Source organism: Moschus berezovskii, chromosome 1 (genome assembly GCF_049115385.1).
Source record: "Moschus berezovskii isolate FMDL1 chromosome 1, NW_MosBer_1.0, whole genome shotgun sequence".
NCBI classification, from domain to species: domain Eukaryota; kingdom Metazoa; phylum Chordata; class Mammalia; order Artiodactyla; family Moschidae; genus Moschus; species Moschus berezovskii.
In genome coordinates this window covers 48,651,506-48,666,839 of record NC_142460.1, presented here as the reverse complement: position 1 = coordinate 48,666,839, position 15,334 = coordinate 48,651,506, and the positions used below count along the sequence as shown (strand labels likewise).

The 15,334-nt window shown below is 34.4% G+C and overlaps 1 protein-coding gene across 1 annotated transcript in view; it reads left to right on the top strand.

Annotated features, from left to right (window-relative positions):
* GBE1 (1,4-alpha-glucan branching enzyme 1) overlaps positions 1-15,334 on the top strand; it is a 339,164-nt gene that overhangs the window by 149,349 nt on the left and 174,481 nt on the right. Inside the window, exons 4-5 of the mRNA XM_055412202.2 lie at positions 12,155-12,280; positions 13,355-13,490. Coding sequence (XP_055268177.2) covers positions 12,155-12,280; positions 13,355-13,490 — 262 coding nt within the window. The remainder of the gene's footprint in view (positions 1-12,154; positions 12,281-13,354; positions 13,491-15,334) is intronic.

Here is a 15,334-nt window from a genome sequence, read left to right as displayed (position 1 = left end):
TGATTGAGAATAATTAGGGAAATTAGACTATGAAGAATGAAAACAAATTATAATTTATTATTGAATAAAAAATAAATATTCAAAATAGTTTGAGACAGATTTTATTGCAAAATATGTTTTTTTCATCTGCAGCGGTGTTTATTATTATCAAGGTTTAGAAAATAGGTTCCCTATAACTTTAGTGTTGGTTTTCTTTCCTACATGATAACTTTTTAAAAGTAAAAGTCTGTCATTTTATAATTGTAACACTGGCTCCTGTGGCTACTTTGTCTTTTGCTTTCTCATGTCTAGCTTTTGTCTCCTAAGATACTAGACTGCAGCTACAGAATCAGAATCAAGGGTGACCGGTAGGGTAGTGATAATGGATAGAATTAGAATTCTAGCATCTTCCAGTGTTCGTCAGGTAGTTCTCATTGTTCATCCAAGGTTGCAAACTGCTGTCAAAGCCACATATAAAAGTCTAATGCTCTCTTTACTGAATTCAGGGGACATGTTCATATTCCAAACATGTCACAGTTCAGCGTATACAAATCAATTTCCACAAATATTTAATTCCTTCTGTTAAGGCCACAAGGGAACATATAATACATGTTGGAAAGATAACTATAAAATGTTTTCTTTTTCTTTTTTAGTGCTTATGGAAGTGAATCATAGGTATCTAGAAAATTAAACTGTCCATAAATACATGTTTCCTGATTGCTCCCTTTATGTGAACATTGATTCTAGAAATACTTTATTTTTCTTTAGCGACACATACACCATCATTATCATATATTGGTTATATATATATATAGAGAGAGAGCTCAGTCTCTAAGCTAGTAACTCTTTTTTTTTTTGCTATTAAATATAATGTTATATACATGTATTAAAACCAAAGATCTTAACATACATGTATAATAACAATAAACACATATTTCAAAGTTACCCATGCACATGCTTATAAGCAAGAGTTCTTTTAATTCACCACTTTTCTATTTCTCAGAGGCAACAATTTCTGTTTAAGCTACATTTCTGGTGACTAATATCATATTTCTAAATAATACACCTATACTACCATTTATTAATTTATCCATTTTAAGCATTTTCTATGAACTTCTGCTCTAACAATAAAATGTCACTTATTCCCAATTATTGCCTTTTTCTGCATCCTCCATTGATATTTTTGTAATAGTGACTGAAGATTTTATTTCTTGCTTCACATACTCTAATGCTTCATTTTTTAATGAAGATATTGGCAACCCTGTGCTCCTCTTCATTTGTCCTCCCCAAAATGATCATCTCCAAATTTACCTTTGCATTGTCAAAGTCCATAATATTCACTTTCTATTCTAATATTTTACAATGTTGTTCCTAAGCGTGAGTTTCTTATCTAAAGAATGATTTAGAAATACCTAAATGTATTAGCAGACTCTCTTTTTCTTGTATCCATCTACTGTAAAATATCTTGCACTTATTTTACAGTCTTTAATTCTTTTGTCCTTCAACATGGGCATAGTAGATTTTAAATATGATTATAAAATCTGGAGATTTGAACACTTTCATTTTTCTTTAGGAGTACGTTTTTAGTAAAAGTATTTTGTGCTTTTTAAAAATTATGTAGGCATTAATTTTTTTAAATAAAGCTTTTGTTTAGTATTTGCAGTATTTGATCTTTTATTGATGTGTTAGAAAACAGAAGAAAATCACATTTTGTTACTGTTTAGGTTGATGTTATTTTTAGTTATAGTTAATAGAAGTATTTGCACTTTGGCCAAGTAATAATAGTGAATTCAAATAATACCTACAGGACCTTTTTTGCATGGTAATGTACATACTATATAATCTTTTTATGATTTGAATATTTGCATTTAAGCTGAATTCTTTTATTGAGTGGCACAGTTAAGTGTATGTTAAATATCAACATTAATTTTTAATCCTCTTCAATGTAAAATTTTCTTTTACTCTTCATTCTGTTCATCTTTAACATCTTTCAAATATGCCAGTAAGCCATAAATTTCCCCAAGTGACTCAGTATGCTCCTGATTGGAAAAAAAAAAATTTTTTTTTGTGTGTGTGTATCCTGTGCTTATAGTCACTCAGTCATGTCTGACTCTGTGACTCTGTGGACTGTAGCCCACCAGGCCCCTTTGTCCATGGGGATTCTCCAGCCCAGAATACTGGAGTGGGTTGCCATGCTCTTCACCAGGGGATCTTCCCAATGCAGGGATTGAACCCAGGTCTCCTGCATTTCAGGTGGATTCTTTACCAGCTGAGCTACCAGGGTAGCCTGTGAGTAAAATAAATATTATATGTATAAGATTGCATATCTTATACATATAATATTTATTTTATGAAATATATATTTATATATTTGAAAACAGTGAACCATAAGACACTGCATTTCAGCCCATTGTTGTCTGAGCCTCATGCAAAATTCAGGTGTGTATCCTGTGTGTTTTATTGAGTTTCCCTGCTTCTCCAGAGAGCTTATCACACTTAGAGATCAAAGTTCATTTGCTGTTCTGTGCCTTTGCTATCTGTATAAGATGGGAATATCAATGTTTAATAATTTAAATATACTTCAGTTGGGAAGGTTTAAAGTAAATGACTCCATTGTGGAGACTCATATTATTTTTCACTGCTTCTTCCTTTTATCGCTGTCTATCAGTTGATAAGAAATTACTCAAATGCATATTTTGAGTTTCATATCTCACATGTGCTTATTATCTGTTTCTCAGTATCTTCTCTGTTTAATCTGTTTCTCATTAGATGGGTGTGCTATGTATTTTGTAATTCATACATACCTATTTGTAGCTTTTCCTCTGATAGAACCTGCACCTGACAAAATATGTGACTTTTTTGGAAGGAAAGAGTGATAGTGTTTTATTCTATATTATTAAACATTAATTTATAAAGAATATTTAAATGTTACTCTGAATTCTTTTCATTATTAACTGTTTTCTTTGTTTAACAGTCATTAGTTGTATTCTTGGAGATAGTTTCAATGTATATTAAGTATGTGTTTTCTCAAAAGATCTTATGATTTTTAGAATTACATATTCTATATTTAGTTTCTGGAGTTTTTCTAAATTTCTGTTAAGGTGGTGAATGAATTCTCCCCCACCCCCTACACTTTATATTTTACTTCATTACAGTAGCACTTGACTGATTGCTTAAGAATCATGTTCCTTTTTTTTTCAAATGATTCAACTTGTCACCATATAGACTTTTATAATTATACTTAATTAAATATTTTAAAGTGAGTTTTGAATCATCCTATGATAATACCTCTCCCATCTAGCACTTCTGAAACTACTTCTTAATATTTTTTGTTGGTTTTATACCGGATTATACCTGTGTTTACTTAATAGAATTCTAGCCTTCACTGCCCATGGGTGAGTCTCTTTAAAGCACACCTTTTTCAGTAATAAAAACTCACTGATTTTTTCCCCCTTTTCATGGCTTTTTTTCTTTTATTACTGTATTGATCTTCCAATATCTTAGAAGTTTAAATCCTATATTTTTATATCACGTCTAATTCATTTGTTTTCTAGTCTAAGTCACCTAATCAGTCTTTGCCTGATTACAACATTGCAGCTTTGTTCCTATTCTTTTTTCTTAAGAGTAGTTATACTCACGTGCTCAGGGATCTTTTCAATGCCTGCTTCCTAAATCTTGCATAATCCCTTTGGATTTTGTGTTTTTGTAGTGATGTCACTTTATAAGGTTTTTGTTCATGTAATGGACCTGAAATAAAGCAAACACTTTATCAGTTCTACTTAGTTGTTTATTTCTTTAAAGATTTGCCTCAGGCAAAAGACAGAAACAGGAAAATATATTATTGTTGTAATAACTTTTAACTAGGCTAGAAGGTTGGGGAACTGGGATGGAAACCTATGGGAGTAATGCTCCTTTTTATGGATACAGGAGCATATGTCTCTGTAAATCATTCTAAATAAGGACCTGTTTTTAGGAGAAACAGTTACTGATCTTCATTTATTTCTTTTGGGCAATATTCTGCAGTTTCTTCTCTCTCATGTGTAAGTATTACAGAAGTGAATGTTTTTTATCTCTGTAATTCTACAACTGGTGTTAAGTCACGAGCAAAGTAGCTATAAGGTATAGTCAAAAATAGTCTCTATTCCGTGCCTAGGTATTCTTTATGCAACAATTTGATACAATTTGATCTGATGCTCATTTTTGTCATATTATAAATTTATTTTTTCATAGCTAATATGCTTAACCTTTTCTTTTAAGGCATTTCTTTTTTTTTTTAGTGCCTTCAATTTCATTAGAGAAATCCTTTAACTATTCCTACTCAAGCTATTGTTACAAGACTTAACCTTGAAAATTTTCTTATTTCTTACTAAAAACGTAAAAAAAAAACCTGACTTGTCATGGTGTATTTTAAGATAAATTTTATTCAAAGCTTAGGGGACTGGAATGCAAAAGTAGAAAGTCAAGAAACACCTGGAGTAACAGGCAGATTTGGCCTTGGAATACAGAATGAAGCAGGGCAAAGGCTAATATAGAGGTTTCCCCAGAGAACGCACTGGTCATAGCAAGCACCCTCTTCCAACAACACAAGAGAAGACTCTACACATGGACATCACCAGATGGTCAACACCAAAATCAGATTGATTATATTCTTTGCAGCCAAAGATGGAGAAGCTGTATACTATCAGCAAAAACAAGACCAGGAGCTGACTGTGGCTCAGATCATGAACTCCTTATTGCCAAATTCAGAATGAAATTGAAGAAAGTGGAGAAAGCCACCAGGCCATTCAGATATGACCTAAATCAAATCCCTTATGACTATTTAGTGGAAGTGAGAAATAGATTTAAGGGTACCTGATGAACTATAGACAGATGTTCGTGACATTGTACAGGAGAAAGGAATCAAGACAATCCCCAAGAAAAATAAATGCAAAAAAGCAAAATGGCTGTCTGAGGAGGCTTTACAAATATCTGTGAAAAGAAGGAAAGTGAAAGGCAAAGGAGAAAAGGAAAGATATATCCATTTGAATGCAGAGTTCCAAAGAATAGCAAGGAGAGATACGGAAGCCTTCCTCAGAGATCAGTGCAAAGATATAGAGGAAAACAATAGAATGGGAAAGACAAGAGATCTCTTCAAGAAAATTAGAGATACCAAGGGAACATTTCATTCAAAGATGGGCTCAATAAATGGCCCAATAAAGGACAGAAATGGTAGGGACCTAACGGAAGCAGAAGATATTAAGAAGAGGTGGCAAGAATACACAGAAGAACTGTACAAGATCTTTATGACCCAGATAAACACGATGGTGTGTTCACTCACCTGGAGCCAGACATCCTGGAATGTGAAGTCAAGTGGGCCTTAGGAAGCATCACTACAAACCAACTTTGTGGAGGTGATGGAATTCCAGTTGAGCTATTTCAAATCCTGAAAGATGATGCTGTGAAAGTGCTGTACTCAATATGTCAGCAATTTGGAAAACAGCAATGGCCACAGGACAGGAAAAGGTCCGTTTTCATTCCAATCCCAAAGAAAGAAAGGCAGTGCCAAAGAATGCTCGAACTACCACACAATTGCACTCATCTCACATGCTATTAAAGTAATGCTCAAAATTCTCCAAGCCAGGCTTCAGCAATACGTGGACCGTGAACTTCCAGACGTTCAAGTTGGTTTTAGAAAAGGTAGAGGAACCAGAGATCAAATTGCCAACATCCGCTGGATCATGGAGAAAGCAAGAGAGTCACAGAAAAACATCTATTTCTGCTTTATTGACTATGCCAAAGCCTTTGACTGTGTGGATTACAATAAACTGTGGAACATTCTGAAAGAGATGGGAATCCCAGACCACCTGACCTGCCTCTTGAGAAACCTGTATGCAGGTCAGGAAGCAACAGTTAGAACTGAACATGGAACAACAGACTGGTTCCAATAGGAAAAGGAGTACGTCAAGGTTGTATACTGTCACCCTGCTTACTTAACTTATATGCAGAGTACCTTATGAGGAACGCTGGACTGGATGAAGCATAAGCTGGAATCAAGATTGCCGGGAGAAATATCAATAACCTCAGATATGCATATGACACTACTCTTATGGCAGAAAGTGAAGAAGAACTAAAGACCCTCTTGATGTAAGTGAAAGAGGAGAGTGAAAAAGGTGTCTTAAAACTCAACATTCAGAAAACTAAGATCATGGCATCTGGTCCCATCACTTCATGGGAAATAGATGGGGAAACAGTGGAAAGAGTGATGGAATTTCTTTTTTGGGCTCCAAAATCACTGCAGATGTTGACTGCAGCCATAAAATTATAAGACACATAGTCCTTGGAAGGAAAGTTTTGACCAACGTAGATAGCATATTAAAAAGCAGAGACATTACTTTATCAACAAAGGTCCGTCTAGTCAAAGCTATGGTTTTTCCAGTAGTTATGTACGGATGTGAGAGTTGGACTATAATGAAAGCTAAGTGCCGAAGAATTGATGCATTTGAACTGTGGTGTTGGAGAAGACTCTTGAGAGTCCCTTGGACTGCAAGGAGATCCAACTAGTCCATCCTAAAGGAGATCAGTCCTGAATATTCGTTGGAAGGACTGATGCTAAAGCTGAAACTCCAATACTTTGGCCACCTGATGCGAAGAGTTGACTCACTGGAAAAGACTCTGATGCTGGGAGCGATTGGGGCAGGGGGAGAAGGGGACGACAGAGAATGAGATGGCTGGATGGCATCACCGACTTGATGGGCATGAGTCTGAGTGAACTCCGGGAGTTGGTGATGGCCAGGGAGGCCTGGTGTGTTGTGATTCATGGGGTCGCAAAGAGTTGGATATGGCTGAGCGACTGAACTGACTGAACTGAACTGAATTTCTGTTAAATGAAACAAATATATCAAGTATTGGGTAAAAAAAATAGCCCATTAGCCTTCTTCTTACATTAGATTTTATTTGTATCATGTAAAGAGTGACTTTTTTGTTCAACCTCTGGAAATCATTATTTGGCAGCAGTCTAGCAGCAAAAGCTGCATATTACAAATTCAGTTTTTTGGAAGGCTCACATCCATTCTGAAGCTCAGCATGACCTACAGTCCATGGGGTCACAAAGAATCAGACATGACTTAGCAACTAAACAACAATAACAATTCCTTTTTTAATGCTCTTTTTTATTTTTGTCCCACTCTGTTCTAAAAGTTACTTTAAATTATTATACATTCTTCCTTTATATATTTATCTTTCTTTCTACATACATTTTTTTTATATTTTAAAAACACGCAATATAATACTGATATTTAGCATTGCATGTTGGTATGATTGTACCTACTGTTTTTGAAATATGTATATGTTATCAATTATATATTATATATATTATATGCTTATATATTTATATATTTCATATAATATCAATTACTTTTGATATTATATAATAGGAGGTTATTTAAAAGAATTCATTGCTTCATAAAGTAGAAGTTACTTTGCTTCTTTTAACTTTGACCTCTACTCTATTAAATAGTTATATTTATTAATATCTTTCTTTTCACCTGCTTTCTTTTACAGAAAATATTTTCTTCATAGAATGTAGTTGTGATTTTGCCCATATAACCTGAGCAAATTGAATTATATTTCTCAATATCTGTGCCTTTTCTCTTGATTTGCTGCATTCAGTCATGAACCTGAAAGTTACATGCAATACCAGTTTACAGAATATACTAACACTTCTAACCGGTTGAACACATCCTCTGTTTCCATATAAAATTGTTGGCCACCTGAGAAGCATCGTATCTCACTGATTTTCCAGTTCAAAGGAACAATATCCTTTGACAAGAAGCATTTCAAAAGATATTCCTGGATTGAATGAATATACACAGAGATATTATATTTTTACTTCTTCCCTATTTTACCAAACTATTTCTTATATTTTATATTCAAGTTTTAAATGTCAGTTTGTAAATAAAACTTGACTTCATGTAGTTCATTAAGTCAATTTGAGTTTTTCTCAGATAGAAGTTTATTTTATTCACTCCTTAATTTCATAATGATTTTTGATGTTAACCTCACATAAATCAATGAAATAATTTGACTCATTGACAAAGATGTCTAATGTCATGTTTACTAAGTTATGAAACATTATAATTATATAAATTATCAATTTCCCCTACAAAATTTGTCATATTATTTTCTTTATATATTCTTTCAAAGTGATTTGATTTTTTTGGAGTGATATGTGGTGATATTAATATAATTTTTAAACTTTTGTTTTTAACACCTATACACACACATATGTGCAACTTGAGCACAAGTCCACAAATGTGTACACAATTGTATAATTAATCTATTGGCAATCCTTATCAAAATACTTTTCTTCTGATTATAGAAGCTTTAGAAGGAAATAAATTGATAGCAATATAGAAAGATACAACTGGAAAATAAAAGCTATTATTAATTTTATCTTTCCATAGGCAACCATCTCAGTATTTTTTCTGTTTCTTAAATAGTTTTTAGTCTCTGAGTTTGTATGTATTTATATTAGGAAGATACTTCCTGGTGGCTCAGATAGTAAACACATCTGCCTGCAATGCGGGAGACCTAGGTTTGATCCCTGGGTCGAGAAGATCCCCTGGAGAAGGAAATGGCAACCCACTCAGTACTCTTGCCTGGAAAATCCCAAGGATGGAGGAGCCTGGTAAGACTCCTGGAGTCCTGGTGGACTCCCGGTAGGACTGTAGGCTACAGTCCATGGGGTCACAGAGTCGGACATGACTGAGCAACTTCACTTTTCATGCATTTTTTTTGTATAAATTGAAAGAATTTTCTTGTAACCTTCAATATAATTCACTGTATAAATTTTAACAGGCATACACTATTCAAACATTCTCTTTTTGCTAGTAAATATAATACTAAGATTAATAGGTAACAATATAGTTCTTTTGGCACTTCTCTGATTATTTTCACAGGGCAAATGTCTATAATTAGAACTGCTGAGTCAATGAGAATAACTTTTTAAAAAATTTTAGATTCATCTTGTCAAATTGCTGTTTAGAATATCCATGCTGTTTTATACTCATATTAGTAGTGAATAAGAGTTTCAGTTTGCTAGTACTGAGTAAACGCTTCTTTCCATCAGGTATTAGACTTTATTGTTGAAAAATCAGTCAAGCTAGCTCTTTCTTTTCAATTTGCTATATAACATGTGCTATTTTGAGGTTGTAAATTAATGATATAAAGTCTTATTTCATATAAAAAATCTTTTATCTGAATCTGAACTCCAGCAAGCACAAATTCAGGAAGTGTACTCACCTTTCCTCTTTCTCCCTCCGAAAAGATTTTGGAAGCCGAGTTTAGTCCAGAAAAGCCGTATTTTTTACCCATTGGATTGTCTCTCAAGTTTGAGTTATTTAGATTTACTGTAAGACTCTTGGGCTTCCCTTGTGGCTCAGCTGGTACAGAATCCGCCTGCAATGCAGGAGACCCCAGTTCAATCCCTGGGTTGGGAAGATCCCTTGGAGAAGAGAAACGCTACCCACTCCAGTAGTCTGGCCTGGAGAATTCAATGGAATGTATAGTCCATGGGGTCGCAGAGTCGAACACGACTGAGCAACTTTCACTTTAATAATGCTCTTAGTTGGTTATTACAACAGTTTAGAAACAACAAATCAAAGGCGAAGAGAGGTGGCTACTGTCAGCAAGTATATTTCTTAGGAAAATCTAAACTTCTGTAGCAGAAAACCCTTCAATTCAGGAGCCTGAAGAATCGAGAAATTTATTTCCCTTCTCTGTAATGATTACAGTGAAATGTTCCAGATTTGGTGGGAAGCTTTGTTTTACACATCATTCAGAGATCCAGGCTCTACATTTAATGCTTAAAAAAAAAAAAAAAGAATTGGATAATTGAAAGTTTCCATGTCAACCATCAACATTATAAAACTTGATGAATAGGAGTGTCTAATATAAAACACTAATAGAAATGAGGAAATAGAACTTTGGTAACAAAAACTATTAAAGTCATTCAAGAAAGAGTAAATAATCCATTGTCAGTTATAGGATTTTATCTTGTTGTACCTTCAAGCTGATAAGTTAACCTGTTACTGTTTCATGGATTCTAATAGAAAACACAGGACCCCTGAATCAGAAACTTGCAGTAGCTCCCCTCGTTTTCCAAGTCTTATAGGGATGATGTTGTGTGGTCTAGATTGATGCTATGCACACAGTTTTCCTTGTGGCTGAGGAGTATTTACCTTCTGTTATAGCAGCCTTAAGGAAGCCTGTCCATTGTCTTCACAGAAAACATTATCTCATTCCTCAGGGTTGCCTGCCACAAACACAGTTCTGAGACATGGCCTCTGTAATCAATAGGACCTTATATTGTTAGTATATCCAGCAAAATATGTAGGAGTGAGGAAGACCCATAGAAGGAATCTTCCTTCCAGCTTCTATTACTCAGTAGCCTCCAAAGATGTTCATGTGTACTGTAAGATAAGTAATTTTGCAAAGAATGTGAAAATTATATTAAGCATAAGGAAATTCTCTATGTTCTTTGCTTGAAGTTTTTAATATTCTCTCTGCCAGCAGACACCTTGAAAAATAATAATTGATTCATGATCATCCTTTGGGGGGATTGTAGAGTCATTTACAAAAAAAGAGAAAAGATAGGTGGATGGATTAGATAGGGTGCTATTCATGGAAAACCAATTTCTGGTATTTTATTTCCCCATAGCCTGTCCTGGGTTGATTAGTGAGCAACAAAGACTTTTCTCGCATATAACACTGTGTGTATTATACTAGAAATGTATGTGACTTAAGGAACATATTTTGGGAAATAAAATACTCCTGTATACTGTTGATCTTATTCATTTATGTTTTTGTGATAACTACTTGAATAATAGCAGTGCTTAGCTGTGACAGGCTTTAATAAGTGGGAGGCATAACTAAAGAGATAAAATTGAACTCATGTAAGTTAGACGTTTCTTTTACCACTCACCTGTCCCCTCCATCTTAAATCATGATTTGTGCTTTTTCTGTGTCTGAGGGAAGTGCCATGTTAAGCCTGTTAAGCAAAAGGAAGTGTCAGAAGCTCCGCTCAGCTTTTGGTTCTACCACTTGGTAACTTTGGGACTCTGGCTGCTCATTTAATGTCACTTAATATTTGGATTATAAAGATTCCCTGGAATCAAGTGAGATATGACTGTGAAAGTCCTTTCTAAACTATAAAGCATTCTACAAATATTTAATTACCAAGAATTATGCATACTTGAGCTTTTCTCAATTAAAGGAGACTGACGAATATGTTCTTTCTCAATGCTTAGGGTGTGCTGATCACTCAGCATTTAGATCAGTTCCTGATCTGAACATTTTTTGTTACACGCTGCCTGCTTTCAGAAGACTTAATTAATTAAAAAGAAACTTTAAAAAACTATATTCTAGTCACTTGGAAACTCTGCTCATGTAACTCACTTTGCTCTCTAACCATGCTGATAAATTCAAAGTCCTATATTCAGTACTAAGTCTAAACTGGTGGATTCTGTAAAAACTGCCTTTACATTTTTATTGTTATTTTTTGTACTGGCAGCATTAGTGATACTATTGGCAAATATAGAAATAAGTGGTTAAAAAGAAAATGTTTGGTTTCATATGGTAAAGCATACTTGGAATAAGGTGTACAAGAAGTAAAAAGTGAAAAATATTTGAAAGGGAGTGTTTGTCTATATAATGCAGTTATTAATCAAAATTCATTTTTCTCCTTTAGCCTCTTGAAAATGTATCATTAATTGCTATGAAAATAAAAAGGAAGAGATGGTGATATAACTCATCACCTTATTTTTTTTAACATAGTAAGATTCGTTTCTTCTGTTGATTGATTTATTGACAGTAGCTTGCAATAATATTCCCGTCTTTTTGCTATCTACTTATGCTTACTTTAATTAACTACTATAATGGTTGGTTGGCAATGATGAAAATTGCCAGAGAATCATAAAATATTTAAGCTGATAATGACTTTAGGGATCATATACCATGGCAGATGAGGAGAGCAAGGTTCATAGAATTTAAACATCCTTAAGGTCTCACATATGGATCCAGTGTAGATTCTTAAGCTCATTCCTCTGTTCCTGCCTTGTCACAGTGCTCATAGACTATCATGCATTGGCTTAGAGTTTTGGAAGTATTTTAAGGCAATAACATCTTGTTCTCTTTTTAGCTTGTTATCAGGAGTAAAAATGGAGAAATCTTGTACCGTATTTCACCGTGGGCGAAGTATGTGACTCGTGAAGGCAGTAATGTGAACTATGATTGGATACACTGGGATCCAGAATACTCGTATAAAGTGAGAACAACACATCTTTAAATAAATGCTTGCCCAATATTCTTAGGAAAATTAATTTTTACTTTTATAACTTTTATAGTCATGTTCAACTTCTCTCTTCACCACTGATTTAATATTTTATATCATAGTGCACCTGTTTGCTATACATATATCAGAGCCCATCATCTGTAGCCAATAAAATGTAAAAGTGAGTTTTTATTTGAGCATGTGTTTCTGAAATAGGGGTGGGGCAAAACAGTAAATCTCTGTGTATTACCCGTTAAGAAATACTGATTTTTAAACATTTTAAATAAAATTTCAATTAATCAAAGACTCCAGTGGTGTAATATTTCTCACTGTTTGGGTCTGAAGCAGAATCAGGGGCCTTAGGAACAATGAAGAAATCTCGTGAATGTGTTTTTTCATGAATGTATTAATTGGAGTAATTTTTTAAAAAAATTAATTTATTTATTTTAATTGGAGATTAATTACTTTACAATATTGTAGTGGTTTTTGCCATACATTGATAGGAATCAGCCACGGGTGTACACATGTTCCCATCATGAACACCCCTCCCATTTCCCTCCCCATCCCATCCCTCAGGGTCATCCCAGGGCACTGGCCCTGAGCACCCTGTCTAATCCATCAAACCTAGGCTGGTGATCTGTTTCACATTAATTGGAGTAATTTTTAAGTCTGTCTTACTGACAAGAGTTATAAGTATCTTTGAGCTCAGTTTTCTGTCCTTTAAGTTATTGAAGCTTATTGATAAACACTTTGCATTTAATAATTATATATGCATTTCACAGTTCTTATGTTTTCTCTAAGGCTTAGGCTCAAAATACATCTCCACTCAGTGATAAGCCATAAGTCATTGCATGACTTCTCTTTTAAAATAGGTCTATTACCATGATCCTAACAAGGATTTTTTTTTTTCCCAAAAGAAAATTTAATGGAGGTAGACAGTGCCTTCCATATGTGAAAGTAGTTTCAAAGTGTTTGAGTTAATTCATCATTTCATTTAACATGCTTAATCAGTTAGTGTTATATCTGCATTTTTGGTCTAATTCTATGTGTAATGTTAATATTCTGTAGTTTAAACATTCCAAAACAAAGAAGCCAAAAGGTCTACGAATTTATGAATCTCACGTGGGAATTTCTTCCTATGAAGGAAAAATAGCTTCTTATAAACATTTTACATGCAATGTACTACCAAGAATCAAAGACCTTGGTAAGTAATAACTGTGATTTTTATTCAGATAAAATTTTAATGAGTCTGTTCTCTTAATAGAAAAGCTAATTACAAGTGTCTTTTTTTTGTGTTAAGAGATTAAATATGTAATAGAAATGCATTTTATTTTAGGCTTCTCAAATTGCCTTGTAATAGTGATAGCATAGAAAAGAGAAATGGAATAAAGATAGAACATAAGAATTCAAGATATTATTCCAATTTCAATTTTAAGTAATGTGAATTGATGGCTTCCAAAATTGTAGATAAATACATAAGCATAATTACTTTTTTGCAGGAGAGAATTTTTATCAATTTAAGTGGTCATTGATTATAGCCTATTCGGTTTAGTCTGTTAGGGAAAAAGATCTTACATTTGTAAGTAACTGGAACTCATTTTGTTTCAGTCATTGTAGATATAGCTTCTGTTAGGATGACTTATTTGACAGATATTTATGGGGCATCTTTCTGTGTGAGACACATTGTTCTAGATGTTTGTATATTGTACTCTAATGACAGACCCTGTCTCATGGGAACAAAAAAGAGAGTGAATAGTATAGTGTCGGATTATTGATTGGGAATGCTCTAAGTCTGTTATCTTCTTTTTATAGTTTTTTTTTCTCATCATTTCACAGCATATTAGCACCTGCTCCAGTAACGAGGCAGAAAGATAAACTACATTTAATTAGTCTGTTTCTAGTAGGCAGTCCACATTTTGGCTAAAGTCTCTCATGATGAAGTTTTCATTTATATAGGTATTTTGATAACCTGAGATGGTGAGGTCAGGTTCCAGAAACAATAATTAATTAAATGTATGGAGAGGTTAATGTGAATTATATTTAATAGATATTATATTAAGGTTGTTATATTTGAGATTCTCTCTCATCTCATACTGTAATAAACTGTTTATGACCTATATATTACAGAGCTTTCAGCAGAACAGGCATTTTCTTTTCCTTTTGTGTTTGAATTTCATAGTCCAGTACTCTGGCCATAAATAATTTTGTTGTTGTTCAGTCACTAAGTCATGTCCGACTCTTTGTGACCCTATGGACTGTAGCATGCCAGACTTCCCTGTCCTTTACCATCTCCTGCAGTTTGTTAAATAAATTTCAGTTCAGTTCAGTTCAGTTACTCAGTCGTGTTTGACTCTTTGCGACCCTATGAATCACAGCACGCCAGGCCTCCCTGTCCATCACCAACTCCCGGAGTTCACTCAAACTCATGTCCATCGAGTCGGTGATGCCATCCAGCCATCTCATTCTCTGTCGTTCCCTTCTCCTCCTGCCCCCAATCCCTCCCAGCATCAGAGTCTTTTCCAGTGAGCTCTTTGCATGAAGTGGCCAAAGTATTGGAGCTTTAGCTTTAGCATCAGTCCTTCCAATGAACACCTAGGACTGATCTCCTTTAGAATGGACTGGTTGGATCTCCTTGCAGTCCAAGGGACTCTCAAGAGTCTTCTTCAACACCACAGTTCAAAAGTATCAATTCTTCGGCGATGAGCTTTCTTCACAGTCCAACTCTCACATCCATACATGACCACGGGAAAAACCATAGCCTTGACTAGACAGACCTTGGTTGGCAAAGTAATGTCTCTGTTTTTTAATATGCTAAGTTGGTCATAACTTTCCTTCCAAGGAGTAAGCGTCTTTTAATTTCATGGCTGCAATCAGCATCCGCAGTGATTTTGGAGCCCCCCAAAAATAACATCTGACACTGTTTCCACTATTTCCCCCTCTATTTCCCATGAAATGATAGGACCAGATGCCATGATCTTAGTTTTCTGAATGTTGAGCTTCAAGCCAACTTTTTCACTCTCCTCTTTCACTTTCATCAGGAGGCTTTTG